This window comes from Miniopterus natalensis, chromosome 3, assembly GCF_054644295.1.
Source record: "Miniopterus natalensis isolate mMinNat1 chromosome 3, mMinNat1.hap1, whole genome shotgun sequence".
NCBI lineage: Eukaryota > Metazoa > Chordata > Mammalia > Chiroptera > Miniopteridae > Miniopterus > Miniopterus natalensis.
In genome coordinates, this window is record NC_142083.1 from 50822975 (window position 1) to 50839531 (window position 16557).

General features: G+C 42.3%; 1 protein-coding gene across 1 annotated transcript; it reads left to right on the forward strand.

Annotated features, from left to right (window-relative positions):
• The first annotated feature begins 6498 nt into the window (after nucleotides 1–6498).
• On the forward strand, nucleotides 6499–7782 carry GPR150 (G protein-coupled receptor 150). Its single transcript, XM_087815082.1, has one exon. It carries the CDS (start codon nucleotides 6499–6501, stop codon nucleotides 7780–7782), a length of 1284 nt encoding a protein of 427 aa, XP_087671208.1.
• Nucleotides 7783–16557: the final 8775 nt, after the last annotated feature.

The window sequence follows — 16557 nt, forward strand, 5'->3', positions numbered from 1 at the left end:
CAAAACATTTTTTATTATGCAGTGGACCATTCTAATTTGTTTATTGGCATGGTAGTCAAAATCTTGCAAAAACTTTGCAAGTTTTCTTTTTCAGAATTGTCCTGGATACTCTTGCTAACTTACTTCTTCCATACATATTTAGAATAAGTTTGTCTAGTTTGAAAAATGAAAAATCTTGTTAGTCTTTTTATGAAATCATATTTAAAAATTATAGCCAAGTTTAGGGAGAATTGAATTCTTTATGATATTCAGTTATGCTTTTCCCTTTCTTCAAGTCTTCTATTATAACATTCAGTAGAATTCTAAGTTTCCCTCAAATAGATGTTTCTTCATAGAGATATTTGGAAAGTAGGGACATTTAAAAAAAAATACTGTCTAGCGCTCCCCCCCTCCCCCCACATCAACAATTGAATTAGAATTCTAGGGATGGTCCCTGGGCACTGTTTTATTATTGCGTTTTGTTTATTAAGCTCTCCAGCTTAACCAGAGATGAGCTTATTCCTAGTTTTATCATTTGTTGTTGGTGGTGCTATTTTTAAGTGGATTTTTCTTACATTATATCTTCTAACTGTTTATATATGCAAACTCTATTTCTATATGTGTATTTTGTATCAAACCATCCTATTGTTTGTAATAGTTTTTCAGTTGGTGTCTTATATCTTCCAGGTACAAAAGCTAATCTGCAAATAATAATTTTACCTAATTTCCTTTTTCAAACTGTCCTTGAAGTTTTCTTTATGAGCCAGTTCATCTCCATTATTTTGTCATTCTTCAGTGAATTTGTATGAGCTTTGTAGTTATATATGAGTTTCTGAGAAATAAATTTCACTTCAGGTATATTCTGAAGCAAAAATAACCCTAAAGAAAAATATCTCAATCTTAGATTATTAAGGTTAAAAGTAAAATATGCAAATCTACCTTCCATCTCCTAATTAAAACTAACGAACATAAAACAGCTAATGTGTGGGCATATGTGCTAATTTTAAGGAAATATAAGACAATAATCATAGAAATGTGGCTCTGAAAACACAGGCATGTGAAATACACCCCACCTTGTTCTACCCAAACCCTTTAATACGCGTCCATTGTTAGAAGTTACCAGGTATCCGTAACATTTTAAGTATGTTAGGTATAGGATCATAATTATAATTAGGTACAGTTGACTTTTAAGGACAATATCTAATTCAAAATGGCATTTAACCACCACAAAAACATTAAACCTTGCAAAACCAAGACAAATTATCTAATGCTAGAATCTGAGAGAAACCAACACAAACTATAAACTGGATTGAGGACAATATTTGGGCTTCATTTTTTATTACCTCTTCTGTTACAATCTACCATAATCTGTTGTTTAGAATTTTTCAGTAGCCTCCTAAGAGGTCTCCCTGAGTCTGCCCATGGCTGAATCTGTTAAAATATATACAATCACATCACTGGATACTCAAAACCCTCCACTGGTTTCCCACCTTCCTCTGTAAAAGCCAAAGCCATTGCAATGGCCTGCACTATAACTGCATCCCCTGCCGCACTGCAGCTTTGTTCACTCAGCTCCAGCCACTCTGCCCTCCCTGTAGGTTCCCGGCACTCCAGGGGTGCAGCACCTCAAGACCCTTGTGCTTGTCAGTGCTTTCTGCCTGGAACGCAGTTTACCCCCAAATTTCCACGTGGCTCACTTTGTTACCTCCTTCAGGTCATTGCTCAAACTACCTTCTCACAAGGGCTTCCCTGCTTTATTTTTCTCCATAGAAAACATTACCACCCAATTTAGTGTATGTTTTACACAGTTAATTTGTTTATAGTGTCTCCCATACCTCCTACCCCACTAGGGTGGAAGCTCCATACGGGAATGGCCTTGTGTCCTTTCTGTTTCCTAAAGTATACCGAGTGCCTGACACATGGTAGAAGCTTAGTACTTGTTGAACTAATTTGAGTTAGAATTAGAGTTTTTCAGATATCACACTGGAGGAGAAAACTAACACATTAGGTCATGACAGGGCAGGGGGTGAAAGGGAGCAGCCTTTTCAATAAAGCAGAACCTTTTAGAAACAGCAAATTTTAGCAAAAAACTGAATAGAAGAGTTGACAAAGGGACCCTAGCCCTCTTTGCTTTATCTTTTTCTATGAAAAAGGCCAGACACTGTTTTAAGCTTTGTGAGCCATATGGTCTCTCTGACTACTACGCAGCGCTGCCCTAGTAGCATGAAAGCAGCAACAGACAATAGTAAACAAATGAGCTTGGCTGTGTACCAGGAAACTTTGTCTACAAAAACACAGGATTCGACCTGTGGGCCATAATTTGCTAACTGCCAGTCTACAACAATGGTTTGCAACTTTGCTGCAAATTGGAATCGCCTGAGTATGTTTAAAAACTATCAATGCCTGGCTCTCACCTCCAAGCATGGAGAATTTTTAAAGCTGCTCAATTTAAAAATGAAGAAATAACAAACACTATTTTTTCATATAAGGTAATGACAAAAATTAAAAATTAACAATGATGAGGTTCATTATTGATGGGATCATAGGGGAAAACACACATACATTGCTTGTGTACCATGTATTAAAATGCTTTAAAAATGCATGTGCTGTGCCCTAGCAATTCCAATTCTAGGATTTTATCTTAAGGGAATAATTGAATGTATATGGAAGAATGTATGTGAAGAAATGTTCTTCACAGAATTATTTATAAAGTGAAAACTGGAAAATCTTTGCCAAAAATGGGTTATTTAAATCGTAATTCATTTCACATTAAACAAAATTATATCACATTTTTTACCGATTGACATGGAAAGCTGTCCAAATATAATCTTAAGTGGGGGGGGAAAAGCAGGATACAAAATACTGTATATAGTATGATCTATCTTTGTAAATATATATATCTAGTCATTATGATCTAAAGGATATATAACTTGAGTATTAGCAACGGTTATCTCTGGGTGGTGTGTTACTTTTTTTGTTGCTAATCTCTATTGTCTAATTTTTCTGCAGTTAATATTTATAATAAAATGTTTCATTTTTAAAACACATATGTAACACTTAACATATCACCAATATTGAGACAAATGTGCATTGTGTGCCCTGAAATGATTACACTGAGCACAAAGTATCACCTATGCAGTATTTCTGCTCAAAATGTCTAATCCAAGTTTAATTATGTGAAAACAAATACAACTTCAGAGACAGTCTACAAAACATGTGCCTTGGACCCTTCAGACCCATCGTGTCATGAAAGGAAAACGGCTAAAAAACGGTTCCAGATTAAAGGCCAGAAGAGAAATACTACAGTGAAATACAACTCATGATCCTTGATTGTGTCCAGCACAATGGATGAAAATAAATGCATAGCAAACCACATCTTTGTGAAATTTGTCAGAGATAAGAAGAATCATTAAGTTTCTAGAGCAGAAAAATGATGATTACATCCAAATAAATCAGGAATCAGAACGGCTTTAGGCTTCTCAACACAAACACTTAGAAGCCAGAAAGCAATGGAGCAATGCCATCAAGATTCACAAGGAAGATGTTTCCAGGATAGAATTCTAAACCTGGCCAAGTCATCAGTTAAACATGAAGGTAAAATAAAATTTCAGATATGCAAGGTCCCAAAATTTACCCCTTCTTAAGAAGCATCACTGACGGATGCTTTCTACACAAGCAAGGAAATAAATCATGAAAGAAAGACAAAAACCCATAAAATAGGAAAACCAACATGAGATAAATGAAAGGGATCTCTAGGATGATGGTGAAGGAAGATGCCTGGATGGCACAGCTGGATGGCACAGCTAGCCTAGAGGGCAATCTGTCCAGATTCAATCTAATATGGCTCAAGTTATAGGCACAATAAGGGCTCTCACTGCTATGCCCTCAGCCTTTGTACAATCTTTTTAACCTTATAATATATTAGATAATGTGTACTACCAAAAGAGAAAAAAACAAGAAAAAAAGACAAGAGATTCAAGAAACAGGAACTGCAACCCAAGAGAAAGGCAGAGAGTTTCAATGACAACAAATGGATGTCCTGGAACAATATTTATGCAGCAGCCCAAACAGGAGGGAAATGGAAAGAAAGCAACCAGGAGGAAAATGGAAGTTTCTGATAAGGTTTCCAAGAAAAAATTGGAATTGCTATATTATGTTATGAAACTCACCTTGTGGAAATTGTACTGAGGGACTATTTAAAGGTGGAGAAAGAATTAGCTGTGGTAACTGAAAATTTAGAAAAGCAATTACTAACTTCAACAAAAGGTAAAAGGAAATGCTATAATATACTACAACTTTCAGCTGATAATATTTTCATTTCATAATAATGTAAACACTGAATATAGATTTAACCCGAAATTGCAATATCACTGTAATAATAGTATGTGAAGAGAGAAACAGTAGGGACAGAGGTGTGAGAGCTAAATCTTTAACCTTATCTAATAAGAAGGTATTAAAAAATATCAAAAATCATTGAATCAATAAAAAGCATGACACTTATTATTTAGAATTATGGAATGAAGTACATGCCAGAAGAATCAGTACATAGAATCTAAACTGGTTGCCTCTAGAAGAGGGGAAGGAGTGAGGATGTGTGGACAGGGAACCCTTTATTTTGTGAGCCCTCCAGTTCCATCTGACTTTCAAAATAATGTGCATATATTATTTTGATAAGAATTTTTTAAATTAATGTTTTATGAGGTCTTACGAAATTTCACTAGTAGAATCTTATTATATGAGAGCATTTCGATAAATTTGAAACAAATTATAGAATTATCTTGAAAAACATTAAATTGGTATTGGCTAGGCAAACCTTTGAATTATGGGTATTGCTCCGAGAGAGCTGCCTGGAAGAAGGAGATCATATGCTGGGATGATGTATGTTACACAGATACTGGCTCTGGCAAAACCTTCTGAGGGGGAAATGTGAAAATTAAACCAGGAGTTTTGATTTCCCAAGGCTATCATTCTACCTATTTCTAAAATGTCCACCGAGAATGGCTATTCCAACATCTTCCCAGAGCTCCCTTGGGCTCCTCTGGATGATACTGGTATAGCTATGAAAAGCACTTTTCCTTAAGTGATGGAGTTATAGTCAGGCAGGAACGTTTGCTCAGAGTTCTCTGAAATGCATCACATATCCATTAAGTCACCAGCTCAAAACATATTTACTAATACTACCACGTGTCAGGCCCAGTGCTAGGCACTAGTGATATGATGATTCAAATGATAAAAGTCTCTGGTCAATGGACAGTAGTTCAGGAAGTGGGATTACCACAGCAACTGGCAGGACTGTCATCTGCACCCACCACGCCCTCCCACCCCATGCATCTTGAAGTGCCAAATGTTTTCCCAGCTTGGGAATGTAAACCCCAACAGACCCAGGTCAGAAGAGCAGGAATTCTACTTTAGGGTGACTAATAGGGAGGGTGCACAAAAGACATACTGATGCTTCCAACAGGAGAACTAAAATTTGTGAGGATGGAGGGCTAAAATAAAAGAGGCAGCATTTAATCTAAACAATTTCCCGAAACTTGGATTTCTCCTTTAAAAATTGGCTGCCTTATTGTTTTCTTAGTCACCTTTTCTCTAGGCTTACTGGAGGCGTAGTCCCTCCTCGCTGCCTCCCATCTGCTGGAAGACAGAATCAAGAGAGGGAGAAGCCGTGATGACACACCATCCATCTCTGGATGAAAATATTAGGGGGGAAGTAACAAATGTACTACCATTTGCATAAAACCTATTACCGCCCTCTTCAGGCTAATGAAATGAATTTTACATCACCAAGAGAGCAGCTGTGATCTCTGCTTCTAGTAATGAGTACTTGAAACTATCCCCAAACCGCTGCAACTCCTAATGGCCACATAACATCACCGACTTTAGTCTGAATCCTGTCTGTTGGCCAGAGAAAGACATATTTTTATAGAAGATTCATCTATTAGGTTCCTCTTTGCTCAAAACGCTGTTATGTTTTCTTTGTGCTTCTGTTTTTCTCCTGCTAGCACATACAGATCCATGGCATCTCAAACCTTATTTTAAAATCAAAACTAGTTTCTTTTTTATTTTTTCTTACTTGCAATCATGAAACCATTTTGAGGGGTCCAGTCTCAGTCAGGAGCTTCATCTTTTGTGTGTGGGTCCTGGGTTAACCTGAGCCTTTCCAACGGCCCGCAGAAGGCCCTCCTGCCGGGACGGGCTGCGCGGGTGAGCGAGGAGCCGGGCGGCTCCTGCGCGCGGGGCTTGGGGGTCTTGGCAGAGGTTGGGAGGGGAGACACGGAGAAGGCGGAGAATGGGAATCATGTGTGTTCCTCGAGTGTACAGCCCACATTCGAGTGACAAGTGACGAAGACAACCTATAAAAAACAACGGAGCGCAAATACACGGGAATCCAGCAGCCCCTCTCTGGGCATGTGGGTTTTCAACTAACTTTGGGAACCGACGGATCCGGCATCGCGCCCCGCGCGGCCTCGCCTCCACCGGCCCCCGGTCTTCGGCGCCTCCTCTTCCTCCAGGGTAGGAATGGAGTATCGCCCCTCCAGCCTCTCAACTCGGGCGCCGGCCCCCAACCACTCCGTACCCTCCTCGGTGGGCTGGGGTCTCAACCTGACTTGGGGACTGGACGCCCCAACCCCCGGGCCGCCGCCGCCCGCGCCGCCCAGCCGCCTGGTCTACCTGGCAGTCGTCCTGGTGGTGGCCGTGGCCGGCAACGCCAAGGTCCTGTGCCGCCTGTGCGGCAGCGGCGGGCCCTGGGCCGGTCCCAAGCGCCGGAAGATGGACTTCCTGCTGGTGCAGCTGGCCCTGGCCGACCTGTACGCGTGCGGGGGCGCCGCGCTGCCGCAGCTGGCCCGGGAGCTGCTGGGCGAGCCGCGCGGGGCCGCGGGCGACCAGGAGTGCCGCTTCGCGCAGCTGCTGCAGGTGTCCGGCCGCGGGGCCTCGGCCCACCTGGTGGCGCTCATTGCGCTCCAGCGCCAGCGCGCCGTGCGCCGTCCGCAGGGCCCGCCGCTGCCCGCGCGCGCCCTCGCCGCCCTGGGCTGGCTGCTGGCGCTGCTGCTGGCGCTCCCCTCGGTCTTCGTGGTGCGCGGCGCAGCCCCCGCCGCGCCCCCCGCCGCGCCCCCAGCCGCCCGCACCTGGCCCGGAGAGCATCGCTGTCGCGGCATCTTCGCGTCCCTGCCGCGCTGGCACCTGCAGGTCTACGCGCTCTACGAGGCCGCCGCGGGATTTGCGGCGCCAGTCGCGGTCCTGGGCGTCGCTTGCAGCCGCCTGATCTGCGCCTGGTGGCAGCGCCCGCCCCCGGTGCCATCTGCTGCGGAGCCGGTGTCGGCAAGTCCTGGCCGAGCCCCCGCCCACAACGCGCTACCGCGCGCCAAAGTTCAGAGCCTGAAGATGAGCCTGGTCCTAGCGCTGCTGTTCGTGGGCTTCGAGCTGCCCTACTTCGCTGCCCGGCTGGCAGCCGCGTGGTCGTCCGGACCCGTGGGAGAATGGGAAGCTGAGGACCTGGCGGTGGCTCTGCGCCTCGTGGGGGTGGCTAGCAGCGCCCTCAATCCTTTCGTCTACCTCTTCTTCCAGGCGGGCGACTGCCAACTCCGGAGGCGGCTGCAGAAGCGCCTGGGCGCGCTCTGCTGCGCGCGGGAGGGAGCCTCGGAGGGCGAGGATGGGGCCCAAGGCCACCGAGCGCTGCACCGCCACCGCTGGCCCCACCCCCACTATCACCACGCTCGGCGGGCGCGGCCGGAGAAGGGCTGCTCGCGCCCGCCGCCGCCGCGCCCCTGGCCGCGGCCCTGCTCCTGCGAAAGCGCATTCTAGGTGGTCCACGGCCGCAGGTCCTCTCTCGCCGCGACAGTGTCCCGGGAACACGAGACCGTCCGGGGTCAATCGAGACCACAACGGACCGGAGGGTCCCCGAGAGAGTGACACAAGCTGTCCACTTTCTCCACTCTGCTGTTATATTTCTTTGTAATGTTTACATTTTCCTACGTTCTTCGAATTTCTTCAAGTTCCTGTTCACATTTCCCACTTGGAAACGAGAGAGCGAGCCATTGGGAATTTGTAAAAGCAGTGCCAATTACAGTTCCCATAGTTTTCTGGATAACATCGTCTGTTTTAGCTTAATTGCCAAACTTTTATTTGCTGGGCTGTCATCTCTTTTTACTTGTTTGGAATTGTGTTTAATTCAAGTGTACCTCCGGGACCAATTTGCCTTTCCAGGAGGAAAATCCTCACATCACTCTCCCTGGGGAGTCCGGGAATTGTACCAGTGATACTGTGAGAAATGTAATTGTGCGTTACTTCAGAGCCACAGAGTATTTGTAAAATAAAAAATTCCCACAGCACAATTAGTACTGTTTTGTTTTGTTTACATGGTGATGTGTTTTCTCATAAGAAAATCAGTGTGGCCTTTATTTCCAGCCTAGTAGAAGCTGAGCTTGTACAAGGGAGACATAAAAGTTTCCCTTCATCCCCGTGCCCAGACCACCCTCTATAGCAGAGATACCGTCCACAGATGGAACCTCTCAGTACAAGCCCCCGGCAAACTAGAGAAAAGCACCACGGCGGTGGATATGTGCGGGACTCACCGGCCCAGGTCTGGGAGCCTCAAGGAAATTTGCAGCTCGGAAGAAAGCTGCAGCCTCAGAATGCTGCCTGCACATATAAAACTCCCTTTTTAAAAATGAAAGCAGTGTCTATTGTACATTGCTGAGCACAAGGACAAGGAGGAGATTTCATTGGTAGCCTCCTCTTGAACTGTCCGTCCTTGGTTCTGCAGCACTTAAGAACAATATACCCTTTTGTTTTCCAGTGTCTTTCAGCTGAGAATCTGCAAGGTTTCCATTATAGTGTTTCCTGTTCCTGAACAAATGCAAAGCTAAGATGCAGAAAGGGGCAAGGTTGGTAAAACTCACTTGCAAAGTCAATGCTCTCTAGGGACTTTCTTTGTTTTATTCACTGCTACAGGGTGGAGCAAAAGTAGGTTGTTCCTGTGGAAAAGAATACAATAATTAATAATACAAGAAACTCTGTTTTACGTACTCACAACTGTAAACCTACTTTTAACCCACTCTCTATATTCCAAACTTTTAAACAATATATAACACAGAGTAGGAACTTAACACATATTTATTGAATAATTCATCATATAAATCAGGCATAGACAAAACGGATATAAGATTTACAAAAAGATATCTTCGTCAGGCTTGAACTTCATACTGTTTTCCACAGAGGCTATCCCGGTTTACATTCCCGCCAGCAGTGAATGAGGGTTCCTTTTTCTCCACAACCTCTCCAGCACTTGTCTTGTTGATAAAAGCCATTCTAACAGGTGTGAGGTGGTATCTCATTGTAGTTTTGATTTTCATTTCCCTAATAGCTAGTGAAGTTGAGCATCTTCTCATCTATCTGTTGGCCATTTGTATGTCTTCTTGGGAGAAGTGCCTGTTCAGGTCCTCTGCCCATCCATTTTATTATTGAAAAACTTTTAATGTCGACATTATTGCAGGTGTCCCCCTTTCCCCCTCCCCTTTGCCCACCTCCATCTACCCTCACCTACCCCTCCCTTGGCTTTCACCCCACTGTTGCCCATCATGCGCATTTTTAAATTGGATTGTTTGGTGGTGAGTTGTATGAGTTCTTTATATATTTTGGATATTTACCCCTTGTCAGAGCTGTTGTTTGCAAATATCTTCTCCCATTCAGCTGGTTGCCTTTTTGTTTTGTTGGCTGTTTCTTTTGCTGTGCAAAAGCTTGTTAGTTTGATACAGTCCCATTCATTTATTTTTGCCTTTACTTCCCTAGCCCTTGGGGTCAAATTCATAAAATCTTCTCTAAGCATTATTAAAAGTGATTGAAAAAGACACAATGAAATGGAAAGATATTCCATGTTCATGGATTAGAAGAATCAACATAGTTAAAATATCCATATTACCCAAAGCAATATACAGATTTAATGCAATCCCCATAAAAACCTGAATGACATTTTTTAAAGAAATAGAAAAAATCATCAACTTTGTATAGAACCACAAAAGACTCTGAATAGCCAAAACAATCTTAAGAAAAAAAGAATGAAGGCAGAGGTATCACACTCTCTGACTTTAAATTATACTAAAAAGTGACGATAATAAAAACAGCATGGTATTGTAAAAAAACAGAGATATAGGCCAATGGAACAGAAATGAGAGCCCAGCTGTTTTCAGTGAACTTGGGAAAACTATCTAGGTACATTTTCTCCAGCACCATTTTGAGTCCACAGGATGGTGTGGAGTGACTCTGAGCATGTGACATACTACACAAATCCAAGGATAGTACTTCAATACTTCTCTTTCTGAACTGGAATGAAAAATGGAGTTTGGAGCAGCCCAGGCAGTACCCAGACCTGTCACGGACAATTTCCAGTTAATACTCATAGCACACACAGAGCTCAGCTACCTTGCAGTTTAAATGCAGGTGAAGGTATATCCAAGTCACAATGTGTGTGTGTGGGGGGGTGAGGGGTAGAATGTCCTTTAAAAAAGTAATATAAAATAATAAAAAATTAAGTATGAAAGCAAATATTTATTTAGAGTAGGCAAATAATCACAAAAATATATTAAAAATGGACATAATAGCAAACATTCATTAATTTCCAGACACACATTTACAATACTTTTTACCTACAGTTTTCACCTACCTACTCTTTAGTCATCCCTTCACGTGATAACAATTTTATGACAATATTTTATTTAAAGAGAACAGAAACATAATTCAATCTTTCCTATAACATAATCATTTTTAATTGACAGGAAGCATAAACAAAAACTAGTCCTAGGTTTTGTTTATGCTTCCTATAGGTTTGCATGCTTATAGACACATGTATTTTGATAAATTCTCTTTCATATGATTCCCATCAAGAAAGACATAGGGTGGATTTATAGTTCACAAGCTATATTGTTGAGCATATCTCATGTGTACTAAGTGTCAATGAGAAGAGAATCCTGTGCTTACAATTTTGCCAAAGTCTGATGATAGAATTTCCCACAAACTAGTTTTTGGCTCCACCCATTCAAATCTTGTTTCTCTTCCAGGATTCCCATACTTCCTGTGTCAGACACCACAGCACATGCTCATATAGTGATGGAGCCCTGGTCCTCACCTGCAGAGGCGGCACTGGGAGTATTCTGGGAAGCCATTTCTACACTGGGACAGCCAGGAACAACATAACCATACATAGAATTAGTGACAAACCATATAAATATATCCCACTAAACCTAAACTAAGTGTATTTCCAACTCACCTGCCCCTTAGCCAAATTCCCAAAGTGCCTGTGTGATGGAAGAAAAAGGGACAATGGCCTTAATCCATTGAAATTATATCATCTTACTTTTGCACATTTTATAAAAACATATGACCATTATTCATGTACCTCTTCTCTTTCCTTCCTGAACAATTCTGTCCTGAAGCCAGTAGGGGGGACAGAGCCGGGTAGATGCCCATGCTGGCTGGGAGAAACACAAAATGGCTCAGAGTGGGATGACAGACCCAGAGGGGGTGATGGCAGCTCTGTGAGACTAGCTGGGGATAAGTGAGAAGGAAAAAGAGGGGCAGCCCTACAGGGGCTCAGAGTCCAATCTCTGATTTTCCTGCCAAGATGCATGACCTGAAAGTAATCATGAGGAAATGTCAGACAAATCTCAATTGGGGGACCTGTGACAAAATAAATGACCTTTAAAAAAATATCAATGTCATGAATGTTAAGGAAAGACTGGGAAACTGACCCAGACAAGGAAACCAAAGAAACATGAAAACTAAATACAACTTGACTGTGAATTGAACTTGAAGATTATATGGTAGAAACATGTCAGTGCTAACTTCTTGATTTTGGTGGTTATATAGCAGTTATGTAGAGAATGTCCTTGTTTGCAGGAAATATACACTAAAGCATTAGGGAGTGACAGGACATTGGATTGACAACATACTCTCAGATGGTTGGGGAATAGTGTTCCCTGTACTACTTTTTGTAATTTTCTGTATTTTCAAGTTACATTAAATGTATATAAAGGATAACCATGTAAACACATTACTAGGGTCCTTCAAGGCCTTGAAAAGGGTCCAAGCATGTGAGGGGACCTGAAGCTTAAGTTTATTTAACTTCACAACCTCTAGTTTCAGCAAATATTACTCTACCCAGTACTGTATGAAAGGCCAATGTACCAAAAAACATTATCCTATAATTTAGTCCTTGCTTTAGCTATGCCTGCTTCCCAGTGTCTTTCTGGCCTCCCTACCTCTGCTGAGACCCAACATGGTAGAATGAATATGTTCTGAATATTGGTCAAGGTCAGAAGCAGCAGCGTGCCCCTGAGGACTACATCACCCAAGGCCCTTTAGGCTATGCCTTTGCTGGGCCCACAAAGCACTGTGCATATTTGCTAAGCCTGGCTTGATATTAATACCAGTGTTTTGCTTAGGGCTCATTGCATTCTACCTGGTGTTTACTGACCACACTTCCCTCTCTACCCCCATTTATGGGTGGCTTGTGTATCATTTGCTTAATGCCCAGGTCTTGGAGTTCCACCTGGAAAATAAAAATCAGGAGTGAGAAAGAAATCTTAAAATCTCCAACCTTCACTCCCCCCACCCTTTTTTTTAGGTATGCTTAGTTCAGCCCCTTCCTCCTCCCCTCTATAGATCTGTGTGCCTGCAGAGAGGGTAAAATCTGGTCCATCATCTCAAGAGAACAGCTCTAAAGGTAGCAGTTAAGGCACAAAAAATTAATTTGGGGTGCTGTTAGCAAGTCAATTCAGCTGCACATTTAAGTCACCCAATCCAGATTTTTATTATTAAATAAAGCTTATACTTGGGTCTCTTCATGTTTGGTTCTAAACTCGGGCAGGAAAGAAAGGTGTTATTTATTGGGCCCTCTCAAAAATCCAACACAAATAAAAGATGATGGCACCTTCCAGAGTGGTGACAACAGATTTAGGAAAGAAGCAGAGTAACTTGAAATACATTTTAGAAAGTAGAATACACAGGACTTAGTGCTAGATTAGAGATGGGGGAAAATCATGGGGGTCCCTGAGACCACATCATGTCTGGGGATTTACTAGAAGGACTCATGATATTCATATAGTCTTCTTGTGCTAAGATTATTACAGAGATGTTGTAACGGTACACTGCAGAGTCATAAGGAAAAAGGGCACAGTGGAGTATGGAAGAATCCATGTGGAGCCTTCCTTACCCTCTTTTGCTCTTGGGGAGGGGGATCACACAGAGCTCGCTCTTCCTCCAACTATGAAACTACAGAAACATGTCTGCAATGGTTCCACCCAAGGAAGCCCATTAGAGACTCAGCACCCAAGGTTTTTATTGAGGGCTGGTTACATAGGCACCTCTGCCCAGTATGTACCAAAGGAAAGCAGGTTGTGGTCACTATAAAATCATATTGTTTGTACAAACAGTTTAGTCACCTTTATTATTTACAGAAAGTCTTATATCAGTGTAGGGAACTGTTTACCCACCAAGTTCCCAGACATTAGCTAAGGAGCCAACCTTGCAAGCAGAGCCTCTTAAGATAACAGTCTCAGGTCAGCTATGTTAACTCTTTTCTGCACAGGAGGAGTGAGGAAAAGGGAAATGTAAGTACGACATCCAGGTTTCTACCTTAAGCATGTAGATGGACAGTGGTTGTCACTTATGGATATGACAGGGACAAAGAAAGTTTAGGTTTATGGGAGAAAATTACTTCAATTCTGAACACACAAAATTGGAGACAGCTATGTATTAGATAACATTAAATATACTATGTTGCAATCATAAACAACTTTAAAATTTCAGTGGCCTAACACAAGAAAAGTTTATTTTTCACTTAAGTTACATATCTTTTGTAGCTTGATGGAAGTTGGCGAGTTGAGGGGGGGAGGAAGTTAGTCCCTTTTCCACATAGTCACTCAGGGACCCAGGATGGTAGAGGCTCTACCATCTTGTAGAATGTAAATTGTTGTAACAGAAAAAGAGATGACTAGAGATATCATATCAGTTCTGCTATGCTTTAGTCTAGGAGTGACAGACTGCATTTTTCACTCACAGTCCATTGGCCAAAACTAGTCACCAGGTCTCAACCTACTGTAAGTGGGGTTGGGAAATGTGGGGTAGTAGATGGGATGTTTGGTGAGCACCACTGTCTCTGCTACAATATCAAGTTGGAAATATCAGGCAGGTATGAATATTGCGCAGACTTCCATTTACAAGTCATAAGTAGATAGGTGATATTTAAAGCCACCCTCACTTTCTCATTATCTGAATCCCAATGGCCTAATAAGGGCAATGTTATCACTCTTTTTGGTTTGAAAGAATAGGAAATCCAGATTGGTGTATGCTCTTCAAATCTCCGTGTAGTGAAACTAGCAACACACAGATGTTTTCACTAGCTCAGAAGACAGACTTTGGTTTAGGATTGAAGGCAGTTTTTGAATCTCTCTGAAGGGAAGGACTTGGTCAGAGAAAAGCCTGCCTAGAAACAGCCTGATGCTCAGAGCAGAGGCATGGGGCTCACACAGGTGAGAGGGTACATGTGAAACTACAGAGCAAGATACTGAGGGACAAGATCACAGAAGAAAAGTCGGAGTTTTCAGTGGTAGGTAACAAAACTCATGCCAGGGCTACCACTAGGTGTCACTAGTAGGAAAGGAAAGGATGAAAGGCAGAAGAAAGTGCCTTGGAATGGCCTCAGGTACAACTTTGTGGGAGCTGGGCCTACACTGGCTGGAAATGTTCTAATGAAAAAAGGGGGGGGGGGAGGGGGGAATGGGAGGAGAAAAGTAAAATGACAGTAGGAATCATGAATTTTATTCTGAACTGTAATGACTTTCAAATGGACTTTCTGGGTTCCTGCTTTTAACTCATGTGCATGCCTGTGCTGTGTGGGTGCACGCGTACCTTTGTATACCTGTGTCTCAGAAGTGGAGGAAGGTAGTTTATTCAGCCTGCCACTACAGTCTTCCAAGGATTTTATACTTTTACATGACTAACCATATTAATACTTTAGGTGGAGATTTAAAAAAAGTTTCCATTTCTGTCTCATTCTTGTGTATGTATATATTCATGCATATCTACTGAGGTCTTCAGTTTATTCAAAACCAGATTTAAGATCAGCGGATCTAAGATGTGTCTTATGCTAATTTGGCCCAGTTTATACCAAAGGAAAAAAGAACTTTTCATTATAAGTAGCAAACCTTATTTAGTCCCTCAGTGACGCCAACTGAGGACTGCTTACATACTCCATGTGCCAATAAAATAATTTGGGATTAATAACAGATAATGTAAATTATAATAAAACCAAATATATTTATTATCACTTTGGGAAAGTGATTCTTCAAAACTAGATGGTTAATTTGTGCTTGGATCAATGAAACAAATGGTCAAAAGGGAAATTATCTTATAAAATATGACTATCACACTAAAACTATACTAAACAAACTAGAAATCAGAAGAAAGTGGCATTGCAGGCAAATCCATTATTCTGGGCTGCTCAATCTTTCAGTTGATCCGACTCATAGGGGGAAAAAAGGTCATTTACATGACATATTGGGGTAAATGGACAAGGCTCCTGGGTTTCAGCAGCCCCAGGCCCAATGGGCAACTCAAGGATCTGAGATCAGTATGTCAGGATATTAAATATAGATTGTGGTTTTCAACCTTGAGGTCACACTGGAATCACTTGGGAAGTTAGAAAAAATATATTTCTCTCTCTTCCCACTCAAGATTTTTACTTCATTGGTCTGGGCATCAGGACTTTTTAATACCCCCAGGTGACGCTAAGGCATGGCCATTGGGAAGAACCCCTGCATTAGAAGACAGTCAAGGAAACAACAACAACTCTCAGACCACCTAGCTTCCAATACTGAACTCAGGTATGAGGTGTGTGGTGTGTTTTTTTAACTCAGAGAAAAAACAAAGCTGCAAAGGTCAAAATATGAGGGTGAAAATCTTTCATCACTCCCCCAAGCAACCACTACGTTTTGTGTTTAAAAAAAGAAAAGAAAAAAAAGGCTTAACTACATACCTACATATTTGTATCTCAAGAAACAACTTTTTACTCTAAAGAGGACACACTACACACTAACACGAATGGTTACATGAAATACAGTTAGACGTGTGAATTACTTCTAGCTATAGAATACTATATAGAACACTATATAGCTCTAAGTAATTCACACGTCTAACTGTATTTCATGTAACCATCCCTGTTGATCTCTCCAGCTATTCTCATTCTTCCTTGCAGTACATCTTTATACATGGATTACAGGCACTGTGACCAACGTTTCCAAATATTTTTGTAAGGTAAACTCCTAGAAGTGAGATCGCTGGGTGCATTTAAAATCTGGATAAATGTGGTGAAGTCAACAAACATTTCAAAGTAAATGGACGCCACCTACGTTTGTCAAATACAAGATTAATAAGACTGCTGGTTCGAAGGTCCGGGCAGAGCGCGGTTAGACCCCGGGCGCTGTCGAGCGGGTCCCCAGGGACGCGCGCTCTGGCGTCACGTGGGCGGCCTGCCCCGCCCCTCCGAGGCTCAGCACCGCGGTCCCGCGCGGGCTCACGCAGTAG